The sequence below is a fragment of the Tamandua tetradactyla genome, chromosome 2 (genome assembly GCF_023851605.1).
Source record: "Tamandua tetradactyla isolate mTamTet1 chromosome 2, mTamTet1.pri, whole genome shotgun sequence".
NCBI lineage: Eukaryota > Metazoa > Chordata > Mammalia > Pilosa > Myrmecophagidae > Tamandua > Tamandua tetradactyla.
In genome coordinates, this window is record NC_135328.1 from 60,444,688 (window position 1) to 60,458,941 (window position 14,254).

Consider the following 14,254-nt stretch of genomic DNA (forward strand, 5'->3'; position numbering starts at 1 on the left):
ACACACACACACACACACACACACACACACACACACACACACACACACACACACACACACACACACCCAAGAACAGCCTCCTATGTCCTGAAGCATCATTCCCCTGTTTATAGGAGTGAGGTAAGGGGAGTCCTGGAAAGATGGCCTCTGGTGCTTGGGTTCTGCTCAGCACTCTGAAGCACCACATGAACCTGGTTCTACTCATAACAGATGTAATCTGGGGGAGGGGGCTAGCACAGTTCACTTCTGGAAGGTATCTTGTTCAGTTTCAAAACTTATTCAGTGGATTCTGCTCAAGAGACAGTGTGAATTCTGTTCTGTGGGCTCCTGCCCTCGCCATACCTCAACCCAGACTACAGGGCTCAAGAGAGACCTGGAGGCTCAACTGACTACCTAACCAGCCAGGCACAAGCTCCAGGCCCTCTACCCTTGCTCTTCTGATGATCTGCATGTATGTATCTAATTGAATAAGGTGTGGTATGGAGAGAGGTAGAGATGCGGTATAGAGTGGATGGATGTCAACTAAGACTGACTGGCACTCTCAAGAATGTCTATCTCTCTCTTTTTATGGAAACTCTCCCAATGCCATAACCCCCACAGCCTAGCTCCTAGCCCCAGAGGCCTGCTGGTTGGGAATCCTGGCTCATTCTGTGAAAAGCCATATCCTTACCACCCAAAATGTTTCCTTAAATATCCTTAACTGAAAGTTAAGGCCTCTTGACTACAAGGACTCTAACAAAGCTACCTCCCATTGGCCCTGACATGTGGAAGTGGTGCTGTCTGGTTGGAAAAAGGGTCAAAGGTGTTCAGCTTCCCTCCTCCATAGAACGAGACTCTGATTTGAGCTTCACAAATTCTCGGGCCACCTCATCATTGGTCCTCTGAGACAGAATCCGGAGAACAGTCATGCCTGTCTCATCCATGTGGATCTTCCGGCCCAAGGGGCACCAGCAGGCACAGCTACCCTTGGCTGCCACATCCCTCAGAGGCATCACGGCCAGCCCCAGCATGCGATCCTCCCGGGCAAAGCAGTAATCCTTCACGCATATCTGCAACTCATAGGCCTCTGGTCCCTCTTCATTTCCCAGAAGGCTATGAGCACAGGGTGGAAGGTAGGAGTTCAACAGAAATATCATCCAGCCCATCCCTCCCCTCCTCTTTTAAGTCTTACTCCCCAGTTACTCCCATCCCAGAGTCCTGCAGTTCCCTGTCCCATAACTTACAAGTGAAATGTTTCATTGTACTTGGGAGCCCAATTGTTGCTTTTAGACTTGGTTGTAAACTTCCTCTTCTTATCACTTTGGTGCGGGCCAACCATAGTCACTTCCACAAAGGGCCGGAACATACCTGCTGTCCGCCACTTGAGGTCATTGGCAGCCACCACTGCCCAAACAAGGGAAACCTGTGAGGAATCTCACCAGGTATTCCCAGTTATTGAGTTCCAGTTGGCATTCCCCTTGGAGAAGGGTTGAGCTTGAGGGCTGGGATTAGTAGCTCTTCCCTTTGACTACTGAGTGTGGCCATTGGGCAGAAAAGGTCAGGGATCTATCTGTAAGACCATGCCACTCACCTTTCACTGTGACCTTGTGCTCCCCAGTACCAGGGTGTGTAAACAAATCAACTTGAATAGAGACTTCTCCCACAGGATCATCCACACCAGAGCCTAGGGACAGATGGGCAGATGATCCCCCATTACAGAACTCTAGAACTTCAGGCCTAATTATGCTATGTAAAACTGAGGAGTTAGGAGGCTACCACTATATAACCTAAAGCAAGAATCAATCATCCATAGTAGTCATGGGGTAGGCAACAGCATAAGGGAAAAAAGGGAGAAAGAATGGGACTGTGTATCATATTATTATAAAGTTAGGTTGGCAACATCTCGAGCTGAACTTATTACAAATATACACCAAGAAGTTCTCAGGTCCCACAAACCTCTCCTATCTTCTAAGCTGAGGAATCTTTAATTGAAAGTTGTTGGGAAGAACAATGCTGTCACCTTATACTGATGTCTGGGAAATATGTCCACCCTATGGTGTATTTTACTGGAACAATATGAGCCCCTTATGGACAAAAACAGCACCTCCCACCCGTCCCCAGGACTCTTGGAGGCCCTGCTCAGGAGGCTGCCCAGCTTAGAAACTATTTTGTCTTATTCAAACCTGGACACCTCCACAGAACAATTCCTCAATCTTAATCTCTGAAAAGAGCCAATCTGCAAGCTTCCCTCAGCAGAGGCCCCACTCTGTTTTGGGGAAACACCTCTACCGTGTATTACAGATAAAACTTATCTTTGTCTTTCTATTTGGGGGTGGATTCTGAAGGCAAAACTCTTGTTAATCCCGTTCCTGGACTGTATGAATAGATCTCCCATCTCTAAGACTTGGAATAGAGCTGCTGAACTTTGACACCTTGTTCTTCCACCCCCAGCAGTTTCTTTTAGTTCATAGGTGATGTTAGCCCACATTAGATTGACCCATGTTAGATTCACATCTGCATGGTGTATAACATACCATTTTCTGGCCGAATGTCCTCATTAGCCGTAAACCTAATACCTTTCCCATCATGCACTGAGTGAGGACAGGCAAGTCAAGAAGCAGTAGCAGCAGTAGGATAGAGAAAGAAGAATCAGTTAGAGGTCTAAGGTGTTAACAGCCATACAGAGCAGCTCTATACATATTCTGAGGAAATACAGAGATGGGGGAGGGGTGGAAAGAAAAGTCAAAGATAAGGTCAGTGCCTGAATGCTCCAAATTAGACTTCGAGGGCCAGAGATCAATTAAACCAGGGGCAGAAGCAGTAGAGAAGACAGAGAGAAGGTAGCTGAGATAAGTGGGGCAGGAAAGAGAGAGGTTGCAGGTTTAATTTCCTAGGTAGAAAATGCACACATACATTCAAATTCTTCTTGCATCTAAAAGTCTTACTTGAAAATCACCACCCCTGCCCTAGCCTCTTATGGACCCATTTCAGCCTCTCTTCATCTTTATATCTAGGTGCAAGTTCAGTGCTTCTAAAAAAGCCTTTCTGCATTTACCCATCTCTTCCCTAAATAGGTCCTTGTATGTACTCAGCTTTATAAAAGTTCTTCCTGTCCTTTTGAGCAAGACTCCTAGCTACTTCCTTTGTTCCCTCTTCTTCTCATTCTGACCTAGAGGTAAGAACAGATGTGGGGAATGGAGCAGTACTACAGGTTCCTTCTATTTTCTCATTTCCCTTTGCCTTCAGTCTAACAGCTCAGATCCCTCTTCCACCACAAATCAGTTCTGTGCACCTGATCTACAAGTCAGTAAGTAAAGCCTAAGTCTTCCCACCCCTTCCACCAGGTTCACCCCCCAGGCAGCAAGTCCAGGTTTCCCTGGAAAAAGTGTACCTCAAGGATCCTCTTCGGAGGGATTTACTCCAGGGTAAAAGTCAGAATTTCAGTATAAGCCATGTCTGTACAGATTTTTTTGGCTGTTATGGATAGGCTACATGGCAGCAGGGAGGTCCCCTGGGACCCAGCTTCGCATGAGCTGGAGCCATAGCTATGCTCAGTGACCCATGACAGCGCCCTCCCTTCAACTGTTCCCATGGTTTGCCTTTCTTGGTCTTCTCTTCAGTCACACTGGAAAATTGGAGAGTCTTTCCCCAGGTCAGCTTCCAGCCAAACTCCCAAATCTATGAGCCTCCATGAGTATTCCAACCATACATTCTCAAGGCTCCCTCATAGATTTTTCTTTCTTCTCTTCCCATGCCAGGCAGGATGTATTCCCTAAGTTCAATAAACATGCACTGGAAAGATGAGGTCTGGGAAAAGAGATCTCTGGCACATTTCCCAAACTATAATTCTCCAGTCTGGTAGGGTATGCGGTAGGGGCTAAGAATTGGATCCCCCCAAAAATCCTGGAATCTGAGTTAGAGGCTCTCTGAAAAGGTAACTGGGTCTTCCCAAAGGGGCTAGAATATGTTGACTCCCCAGGGACAGAAACAGGGACCCAAAGCCTTTGGGGTCTTACCCTGGGCAGTCTGTGAGCGCACAAAGGTCTTGATGAGGGTGTCTGTGGTTTGTGTGTATAGAGACAGGGCATAGCGTAGGGACTGTAGATCTGGACTCTTCTCCAAGAAAGTCTTCTTGAGCCCATTGCCTCCTGCATGGAAGTATTGCTGGAAGATAAAACAGCACCTGTTACTGCCTCATTCCCTTATAGAGAGGCAGTTCTCTGACATCATCTTCAGAGAGATAACATCTGAGCAGAGGCTCAATGAAGGGTAGAAAAAGCCAGGAGAGGATGGTGAGGATAACAAGCCTATCAATGAACAATAAGGTCAGGAATATCCACACAGCCAGAATTATAGTCTCTCAGGGTAAAGAGTCACCCTGGTAAGGGATGAATGAGATTAAGACAAGTGCATTCATAATAAAATGCTATATGCAGTTGTATCACTTGGTTATTTCGGGGTAATGAAAGGGAGTAGCCACCAAAAAGAGTTCCTGGAAGTGGTGTTTAAGGATGGGTCTTTAACAGGGAAAGATACTTCAGGTAGGGCTAATAGCCAGAAATGTTCTTTTACCCTGCTGAATGATTAGAGAACTTTCTACCTAAGACATACGTTAGTGTCTTGAGCTATGGTTTGTGTGTACCTGCCTTATTACCAGCTTACCAGATAATAAGCTTCTTGAGGGTAGAAACCATATCTGATTCTCAGTATACTTCAAAGTGCATGGTTTCTTGTGTGCAATACGTATGAAAAAATGGGTGGTAGAAAAAAATCCTTTGAAAACACAAATGACTTTATACTTAAGTGGAAAAGGAAAAAGTTGGCCAGATCTCAACTGTTGAGATCTGGAATATTTAGGAATGCGGGACATATTTAAGAATGTCCTCAGAACCCAGGAACAAGTGCTCTGGATCCAGGGTGAGTCATCTAAGTAAAATATAGGAGGCAACTTTTTAGTTGCTCCCAAGCAGGAATATGGGCATAGCAGAGAAAAATGAACATAAAAATCACTCTCTTCTAGATGTGGAATGGCAAGAGCCCTGGGGGACACCCAGTCTGGCAGAGTGGAATGCCAGGACCATGTGTGTGTGTGATAGTGAGATTGTCTGGTAGAGGGGAGGTCTCTACCTTGATGGTGTCCAAGGTGAGGTCAAGAACAGCACACTGCTTTGGAGTGAGATTCCGAGTTTCCTCTCGCACCATGTGGTCCTAGAACCCCAGAGAAAATAGCAACATCAAGACAGCTCAGGAACGTCATGAAAGCCTTGCCCCCAACTGCCAGGCCACAGTTATATGTTTCCCTTCTTCCCCTCATTTTTATTCTCTAAAGCTCCAATTCCTTCCTCCCAACACCCTGTCCCCATGGTCTCAGAAGAAACATGCCTCACAGAAGGTCTCCACACACAGAATACCTTGAGTTTAGAAATATGACTCAACTCCTTGGCAGCAGTGAAGATCAGCTGGGCACCCTAGGCAGAGAGGGGATCAATCCTAAAGAAGAGCACTCCAAACTTGATCAGGAAGAGGGGAATGAGGAGAAGGGAGACAGTAGGAGGAAGTAGAAGTAAAGTGTCCGTACCGTCTGGTCAGTGAGTGGGGGCAGAACAATCATCCTTTCCATTGTGTTCATTACCACCCGCCATAGCTCCTTCAGTACGCGCTTCAGAACTGTCTTCTCACACACGGTAGCAAAGAGTGTGAGGCTGCAGGCCCAGGCAAGAGGTGAGGTCAGGTGAGAGCTCCCATCCTTGAAAGGCCCCTCATCTGTCTGCCTTGTTCTTCCCCACAGGATAGTCTTGAGTTCTGTACTCACTTGCCATCCAGGAAATCCATGAGAGGCCGCAGTACACTATCTGCATCCTGAGCCACTGAGGCCCTGGTGTTGGGGGATGCATTTCCTGGTCCCCGAACCTGGCCCAGGATGTCAGCCATTTGTCGAACACACTCATCAATCCGCACCTGGAAACTACACATGTGCCCACAGTGCAGCCCTCCCCTCCCTAAGCACACAATGCCCTTAGAGCAGCATCAGCTTTATTATCCCAGCATGTTCATGGTGCAGCTCCAGCAGGGACAGGCAGAGCAATACAGGGAAGACCCAGGTACCTGCAGCTGGACAGATGGGTGCTGGGGGAGGGGCTTTAAGGGGGCCATACCTGGCTTTGAGGGCCAGCAATCTAGTATGTTTGGGAGCCACTGACCTGTTTCCAAAAACCATGCTGAGCTCATCCAGAACTGTATTCAGTTTCACCTGCAACTCCTTCAGACTGTCTGCAGCTTCAGAGTCCAACTATAACCACAGGAAGTAGGACTACCTAAGCTGGTTATCCTACTCAATTCTCCCCTCCTGTGTCCCCACTCCTTGTAGGGCCTTCACCCCAATGCCTACTTGAATCTCTCAGCTCAAGCCAGCCTCAGGCCCCAAGTGTGATGGTTAATTTGGCCGGGTAATGGTATCTGGTTGTTTGGTGAAGTAAGTGCTGGCCTGATTGTCACTGTGAGGTTTTTCATAGCTAAGTCCACAAAATCATTAGTTGGTTGACTGCATCTATGGCTGATTACAACCATAAACAAAGGCGACTGCTTTCAATAATCAGGAGTCTCGTCATCCAATTGGTTGGAGGCCTTAAAGATAGAACTGAAGATTTCAGCAATCAGAAAGAATAATTTCTATCTCTACTTCAGCCAGTCATTTTCTCCTTGGTAATTCATGGAAACCTTCATCAGAATTCTCAGTTTGTGACCTGCCATACAGAATATGGCCTTGCCAATCCCTAAAATTACATAAGCCAATTCCTATAATAAGTCCCTTAATATTTACATATATAACTATCTCCTGTTGATTCTGTTTCTCTGGAATCCTAACTAGTACACCAAGCTAAGCTCCTGACGTATACCTAGGTCAAGAGAGGGTGGAATTGGGTGGCCAGGGGGCTCATGAATAAAGGGAAAGTGCAGAGGCCCCAAATCCTAAGACTTACCTCCTTTCCTCCCATGGCCTCAAACATTTTCTCCAGCTGGACCCTCAGTTGTTGCATGTTGTTCATCAGGATGCAGGGCTTCAAAGACAGATGGAGCTACTAAGTCTTGGCTTCTTTGAGCACTGGGCCCATTAGCCTAGAGGACATCCCCCTCTCATGCTACTCTGAAAGCCACAGGGAATTCACAACACATACTACATAGGACTGTCCCTGAGCATTGAAATCTGGAGCTAATTCAAGCAATCTTCCTTGAATGAAGACTAGAAGAAAATGCTTTTGTTTTAAGGTGGGTGGTGGGCACCCAGGTGTTCATGGTATTTTTTATAATTTGTTGAATATCTTAAATTTTCTCATTTAAAAAACTAAGCAAATGATGATGACTGAATAATGATATAGCTTTCACAATATGACTGTGTGATTGTGAAAACTTTGTGTCTGATGCTCCTTTTATCTACCTTGTTAACAGATGAGTAGAACATATGGAATAAAAATAAATAATAGGAGGAACAAATGTTAAAATAAATTTAGTTTGAAATACTAGTGATCAATGAGAGGGGTAAGGGGTATGGTATGTATAAATTTTTTGTTTTCGTTTTAGTTATTTTTCTGAATAGATGCAAATGTTCCAAGAAATGATTATGATGATGAATATGCAGCTATGTGATGATATTGTGAATTACTGATTATATATGTAGAATGGAATGATCAAAATAGGAATGTTTGCATTTGCTTTGTGTTTTTTGGTATTTTAAAAAAAAACATTCCAAAAAAAAAAAAAAAACTAAGCAAAGCTTGGCTTAGTAGAGGATAAAGTACCAAATGGAGGCTCAGAGGAACTCCTGGTCAAATTTTCATTCTGTGGAATAGATCTCAAAGGACTAGAATACAGCGGGCTTATACAGTCAGGCAGATATGTAGAGGAACAGACAGGGAACAAAGCCCTGGTGGGAATCAGGAAGTCAGGAGCATCACCCTGACCCTGAGCTCCAAGGTAAGCTTCAAAAGCAAGAAATATTCGCATGTCCTCCATTTTTTTAAGGGCCCCAGGGCCTAACCCCTCACCAATTTCTCCTTCAGGCAATAAGCTGGGAAGTTCTTTGATAAGATGTCTGCATACTGCATCAGCACCTTCCCGATGGTCTGAGAAAAGAGAAAAGCAAAGGAAAAGCTCTCTCCACAGAGATCTGGCCTGAGGTCCCTCTCATCCGAGAAAAATAACAAGGAGTTAAGGGGTGAATCTCATAGAAAGGAACAAAGCTCCCTTTCAATCCCAGACCAGCTTTCAGACAGATCCATCTACATGCCCCAGACACATGCAAAGGAGACAGGAATAATATTAGGCCCCACCTGAAGGTCACTCTGGAGAGAAGCCTATATGAACCCAGGCCTCTGACTGGGCTGAGAAGGTTAGTGATGGCCAGGGAGGGGAGGAGGGGAGGATCATGGTCACCTTAGTAAACCTCCTCATGTAGTGAGCAAGGATGTTGGGGTCTGGGCATTCCAGCTTCCGGATGATCTCAAAGCTCTGGTTGAGCTGTGTGAAGACGTCCACCACAGAGCAGGAAAAGAGTGCATGCTCTGATGTCTGCTGGAACTAAGGAAGGCCACACATACAGCGTCACCCTCCTCAGCTGCTATCTTTTCCCCAAGCTTGTAGAGTTCAAAAGGGTTTCCTAAGCTTGTAGTGGCCCTGTGGTCTTTAATAACCCTTCTTATGGATTCTGCAGGGCAGGAAAAAATCATCCTGGCTCAAGCCCATTCTGTAGAAAGCTAATTGCTTGGAAACCTAGCCTGACCCCTGTGTAATCCAACCCCCCAACTTACCCCATCCTTCTTATCTCGTTCCAGGGCTCCACGCAGGAATTCCAGGGACACATCTTCATTCTCATCCAGCCACTGCAGCACAAACTGCTCAAACCACCTGTAGTCAGAACAGGCGGCTGAAGCTAGTGGTTGGCATATGTCACAAGCCTGATATCAATCAGGGATCTTCTGGAAGGTAGGGCATAATTTGACACTTTTCTCTTTCCACAGCAGTGCCCAGAACAGGCAGTTTCAAGAATGGCTTGCTAAACTGAACTGAGACTACTGACCCCTGCCCAACCACTAAACTAAAGGGACCCTCTTCCCTTCCCTCCTCAGTGCCCACACAAGGACTCACGCTGGGTACTCAGGCACCCGGCCTTGGAGGACAGGCAGATCCTGCACATATTCATTGTGGAGCCACTTGACCTTGAAGTGCAGGTTCATGTAGTCAGCACTCTTACACAGCCGGTCCTTCTCATGCTCTAGTGGAGGGGGAGGGAGGTTGGGTCAGGTCCCGGCAGCAGAGGCCATATGTGGTTACTGAGCTCTCCCAAGGCAGCAGATCCAGCCAGGTAGCTCTATCAGGTGTCTTAGAACAAGGTGACTGACAAATTCTTCCTCACAGCCACCTCCCCACAACCAACAGTCTGCTCAGTACCTCTCTAAGAGCCTGGCCCAAATCTTCTGCTAGAGAGACTCAGCTAGGTTCCCAGATAAGGCCTATAGGTTTCTTGCTCTAGATTTTAGAAGTGCCAAGTGCCCTGGCTTCTAGTGAAAAAAAGAAAGGGATGTAGGTGTTGATGCTGATTAGAGAGGAGACTGCTCAGGACTGGAAAGAGCCCATGGTTTTCTTGGGCTTTTATACCCAAGTAGCTGGACCACTCCCTCAGACTGGGCTTAAATGCAGAGATGAGCAGTAATACATGGCATGAATGACAACTACACAGAGACAGGGAAAACCAAAGTGCCCAAGCAGACAGAAAGGATAGTTGGGCAGCCATGTCATAACAGGATCTTGAGATAAACTGAAAGGTTCCAGAGCAGAGCTGAAAATAGGAGCTCTCAGAGAAGTATGCAAATAAGAATAGTCAGTTTGGAAACCATGGAAACACAGCCAGATGAAAGGGCCATCATGCTACAAAAAATGGAACAGAAATTTTGGACTTGACATATCATTTAGCTGAAGCCCCAGAGCTTTCTGGAAAACCCAGGACTGCATGCTTGGAGAGTCTGGAGCACTGGCCACACTCACAGGTTCTCTTCTTCCATTCCCTTTAGTTGAATCATTAATTTGAATAATAAAATGAATTGTGTGTATTATATAACATAATGGTAAAAGCAAGCAAATGGGGGAAAGTACTGAACAACAGAGAAGGCCAGTTTCCTTGGAGAATCTATCATTGCTCAACTTTGGGTTGCCATGGGTGATATTCCTCCTCCAAGTGAAGGCAAAACACCCAGTATTGGGGCAGCTGGGTGAATTGGGCAGCAGACACTCAAGGAGGAAATGGAAGCCTGGGGCTCAGCCTCAAAGGGTTCCCAGACCCAGGAATTTTATCACCTGGCACCTCTCTCATGGTCTGGCTCTGCTACCATTCACTCATCTCTTGCCCTATACTCTAAAGTACTAGCCACACTAGATTACTGCTTTCAGTTGCTCAAGCATGCCAGCTCTCTCTAGACCCCAGGCCTCTGAACATACTGTATTCTCTGCATGAAATATTCTATCTCCCTTTCTTGTTACTACTTCCCTTTCTTTCCACCTGCGAAGTCCTATTACCCTTCAAGTTTCAGCTTGTTTAGTACCTCATCCAGGAAGCCTTCCCTGTCCCTCTATGTCAGAGTTACATGCTTCTCCTGTGTGCTCTCATAGTACCCTACCCTTATTTCTTTTGTAGCATTTATAACTAATAATCTATATGTCTACTTTTCCAGACTTGCCTGTGAGCTATCACATATTCACAGACTTGCCTGTGACTATCCCATATTTACCTGCTTGGGGGTCTAACAACTAGTACGGTGTATGGCAAAGAGAAAATATTCAATAAATACTTGGTGAATGGGGTGAGGATTTACTGCAAAAGGACAAGGGGAACTTTCTGAGTGACAGAAATGTAACAGGCCTTAATTGGGGTAGTGTATAACACAGATGTGTTTATTAGTCAACGCTCATCAAATTGTACTCTTATTTTTATTTTGTTGTACTTAAATTTTACCTTAATAAAGTTATTTAAAAAATATTTAGTGAATGATATTATTTTCAACTTTCCTTTCCCAGTCAGAAGCAATATTGTCCTTTTATCGTCCAGGCTCCCACACTGCTCCTTCTCTCTTGCCCTCCTAATCCCACAAGCACTAAGTCCTGTTATGATTTCCTTCCAACGTCTATCACAGCCCATTCTTTCTTCCCTCTCCATTTCTTGGCTCAAATCCCAGATCCAACCCCTTCATCCCTAAGTTATTACAACAGCCCCTCATTATCTGAGCTACTGCTTCTAGTTTTACCTCTCTCTGGCCACCTTCATATTCCAATGAGGTGAAATGTTACTTTGTGTCTCTGCTCAAGAGCCTACATTGGTTTCTTATTGTCCTTAATAACTAAGATTTATTCAGTGTGTTAGGCAGTGTGTATGAATGTTTTATACATCTCATTTATTTCAGAGGCTCAATGAAATATATGCTATCATCGCCCCCCACTTACAGATGAGAAAATGGGAGCTCACAGAAATTAAGTGGCACGGTCCAAAGGCATACTGCTAAATAGGTGGTGTAATTGAGATTGGAAACCAGGGCACTATTGATTCTTTCTCTCAACGCAAGAGTGTTTAACCTTTTTGTGTTTGTTTTAAACAATAGCAGAATTCTCTTTTAAAAAAGAAAACTCGAGCAGTGCAGGGGTGGCTCAGTAATAGAGTTATTGCAGCCAGGAGGGAGTTCCGCGTTTGGTACCTTGAGCATGCACGTGCCAAAAGGAGAGAGAGAGAAAAAAAGAAATCTCACCTACTCATATAGAACTGATTAAAAAAGAGCTGACTTAGTGGATACGAGGTAAAAGACATGGAGCCTAGCACCTAAGTTTCACATTTTCAATTAGCTCCTTAGATATCTCTGAAAACCTCCAGAACTCCACAAGACAGTATCTTACACTGTCTTAGGGAGTTGGTTCTTCTTTTACAGGTATTCATCTTTTGCCCCCAAACTCACTGGAACTGGAGTTGTTCAAGAACTGGGACCACAGGCCCCTATCAGGCTCACTGACTGCTGCCTTGGAGAGAAAGACAAGTGACTTCCTCATCGGCCTGCCCGGCTAAAGCATAGACTACAGAGCCAGGAACGATCCTACTGTGGGCAGGAGGTAGTCACTACTCTATGGCCAAATTATGCACTATGTATTACAGTCTGGGGCTGTCTCGAACTTAACATAGATATTCAAGTTTCTTTCCAGCCTCAACTCACTGATTCTAAGTCTCAAGAGTTTAAGAGTCCGAGTTATCCATTTCCCCTTGCCACTCCACCCAAATAACAGATCCAGACTCTGCTCTGCCCTTGCCCCCGACTGCTCCCTGTTCTTGTAGATCCATTTTCAAAGACTGAGGAGATAAGATCCACTTTCAAAGACTGACATACATAAATAGGCAGGAAAGGTGGCTAAGGGAACACAGATGGGTACAGCTGGGAATATTTGACACAGGTAGGGAATGTGTACTACAGTGGGAAAGGAATCAAAGAACAAGCCAAATGAACAGGATGAATAATAGTTCATCTGTGGCCCTGCTCTACAGGAAGAATAAGGGAAGAAATATCTTTCTGGCTCCATCATACCCATCCAGAGCAACTTTCAAGGAATACCAGGTCAGGCGCATGCAGTATGGGAAAATAACTTTATCTACCTATGTATTTAAGGTTTTCTGATTCCTTAAAGCTGTAAAGATAAGTTATGAAAAACTATTATCTTATATTGGGCCTCTTAAGAGCACCCAATATGGGAGGAGTTGGTTATCTGAGTTGGGAAAAATCTTAGACACTCACTCCAAAGCTGAAAGAAGGGATCTGTATCCACACAGCTTTGCCAAACCATTGCCTCCTAAGGCCTAGTTCCCACCATGCCTAGAATCCCTCTAGTTTTTCATTATACTGTTCACCCAGAACTTATAGTTGTTTTTGGAGTAGACAGAGAATAAGGTGCTTGGGAGGGGCCTCACAGCCAACTGATTTGGGCAGACCCTTACCCTCCAGAGCATATTTCATGTCTTGGGCAAACAGGTGCCACATCACTTCTGCGCTGACTTTTCCCACATTCAACTCTTGAGGAAACCTGGATGATGGAAGAAGCTACAGTCAGAGAACAAGGCAAGAGCAATTTACGTGATTGATTTCAAGGCTAAAGTGTCTCTTACTTGGAGTTCAGATTAAAGATAGGAGAAGCTTAGGACACAGGTTTAGACTTTATCTGGAAAAAAGGAGACCAGGGACCAGTGGTGGGACAAGTGGGGACAAAGGATCCCATTTGGTAATAAGGGTCTGGGGCAAAGGGTTGGAGCACAAAGAAAGGCATAGGCTAAGTAAGCTGGAGGAGAAAGGGCAAGGTGTTGGGTTATAAGAAGGCACTTTATTCACAATGGACATACACGCATGGTCTCTGGGGCCCTTGGGGTTCCCTGGAAGCCATAGTTCAAGAGGCCTCTCAATCCAAGAAGGCTGGCTCAGTGTGAGAAGGGGACACATTATATTTCTACACCTGTTTCCAGAATAGTTATTCCAACAGATATAAGGGATAGAGGCACCAATGAACAGACAAGAAGAGGTGGTACTGCAAACACACAGAGATAGGAAAGAGACTGTTGGACAAAGCAGTCACAAACAAGACAAGACCTAGTGGAGTGATACTCACTGGTTTAGAACAGGTGTATAGGAATTCTTGTCTTCCTCTATGATTGACACAATAAGAGTGATGAGTTTGGGCCAGAAATCCAGGTTTCGAATGCTAGGCCCTTGTTCCTCTGGGGGTAGCTCTTGCTTCTTGGTCCAAAGGAGACGGAGATAAAGAATGAAAGAGGAGAATGTGGATAGCGTCTCCCAACCTTTCTCCTCCTATACTCATTCTCCCTTCTCTAGAATTAGGTACCATTCCTCTCATAGAGTCTGCTTTCCTCAAGACCTTCCTTGTTTTGTCAGAAGGGTAACTGCAAGGAGGTTCCTTGGACACAATGAGTCTACCCCTGACAACTTCTCTCCCCAGCTCCAGGGCACTACTCTAATAAGCTTGGTCAGTACAGGATACACAAAGGGGCCCATCTCCTTTCCTCTTTCTCTCAGTAGCTTTGGGTATAGTGACTTCCTGGATAAAATAAAAAGCCACTCCAGTCTCGCTTAGTAGGTCTAGTTCCATGTAACCCCCACTGGTAGCCCTTCTCTTCTAGTGGTGTCCTTCCTTTGACACTCCTACCCTCACATGCATTCAAATCCCAGCTCTGAGAAGTTCCATCCAA

General features: G+C 45.3%; 1 protein-coding gene across 5 annotated transcripts in view; it reads right to left on the bottom strand.

Annotated features, from left to right (window-relative positions):
• The window catches only part of UNC13B (unc-13 homolog B), a 289,854-nt gene continuing 275,600 nt past the window's right edge, over nt 1–14,254 (bottom strand). Inside the window, exons 24-40 of one of the 5 annotated variants that reach the window (XM_077147808.1) lie at nt 13,657–13,781; nt 12,995–13,080; nt 9,121–9,247; nt 8,784–8,880; nt 8,410–8,553; nt 8,022–8,099; nt 6,960–7,037; nt 6,180–6,268; nt 5,792–5,944; nt 5,558–5,681; nt 5,391–5,447; nt 5,107–5,187; nt 3,996–4,143; nt 2,514–2,570; nt 1,571–1,663; nt 1,224–1,383; nt 5–1,092 (exon numbers count right to left, since the gene is read on the bottom strand). In XM_077147808.1, coding sequence (XP_077003923.1) covers nt 807–1,092; nt 1,224–1,383; nt 1,571–1,663; nt 2,514–2,570; nt 3,996–4,143; nt 5,107–5,187; nt 5,391–5,447; nt 5,558–5,681; nt 5,792–5,944; nt 6,180–6,268; nt 6,960–7,037; nt 8,022–8,099; nt 8,410–8,553; nt 8,784–8,880; nt 9,121–9,247; nt 12,995–13,080; nt 13,657–13,781 — 1,983 coding nt within the window. In that variant the 3' untranslated portion in view covers nt 5–806. Of the gene's footprint in view, nt 1,093–1,223; nt 1,384–1,570; nt 1,664–2,513; nt 2,571–3,995; nt 4,144–5,106; nt 5,188–5,390; nt 5,448–5,557; nt 5,682–5,791; nt 5,945–6,179; nt 6,269–6,959; nt 7,038–8,021; nt 8,100–8,409; nt 8,554–8,783; nt 8,881–9,120; nt 9,248–12,994; nt 13,081–13,656; nt 13,785–14,254 lie in introns of all 5 variants that reach the window. The other 4 variants (XM_077147807.1, XM_077147811.1, XM_077147810.1 and 1 more) reach the window with 4 other exon arrangements.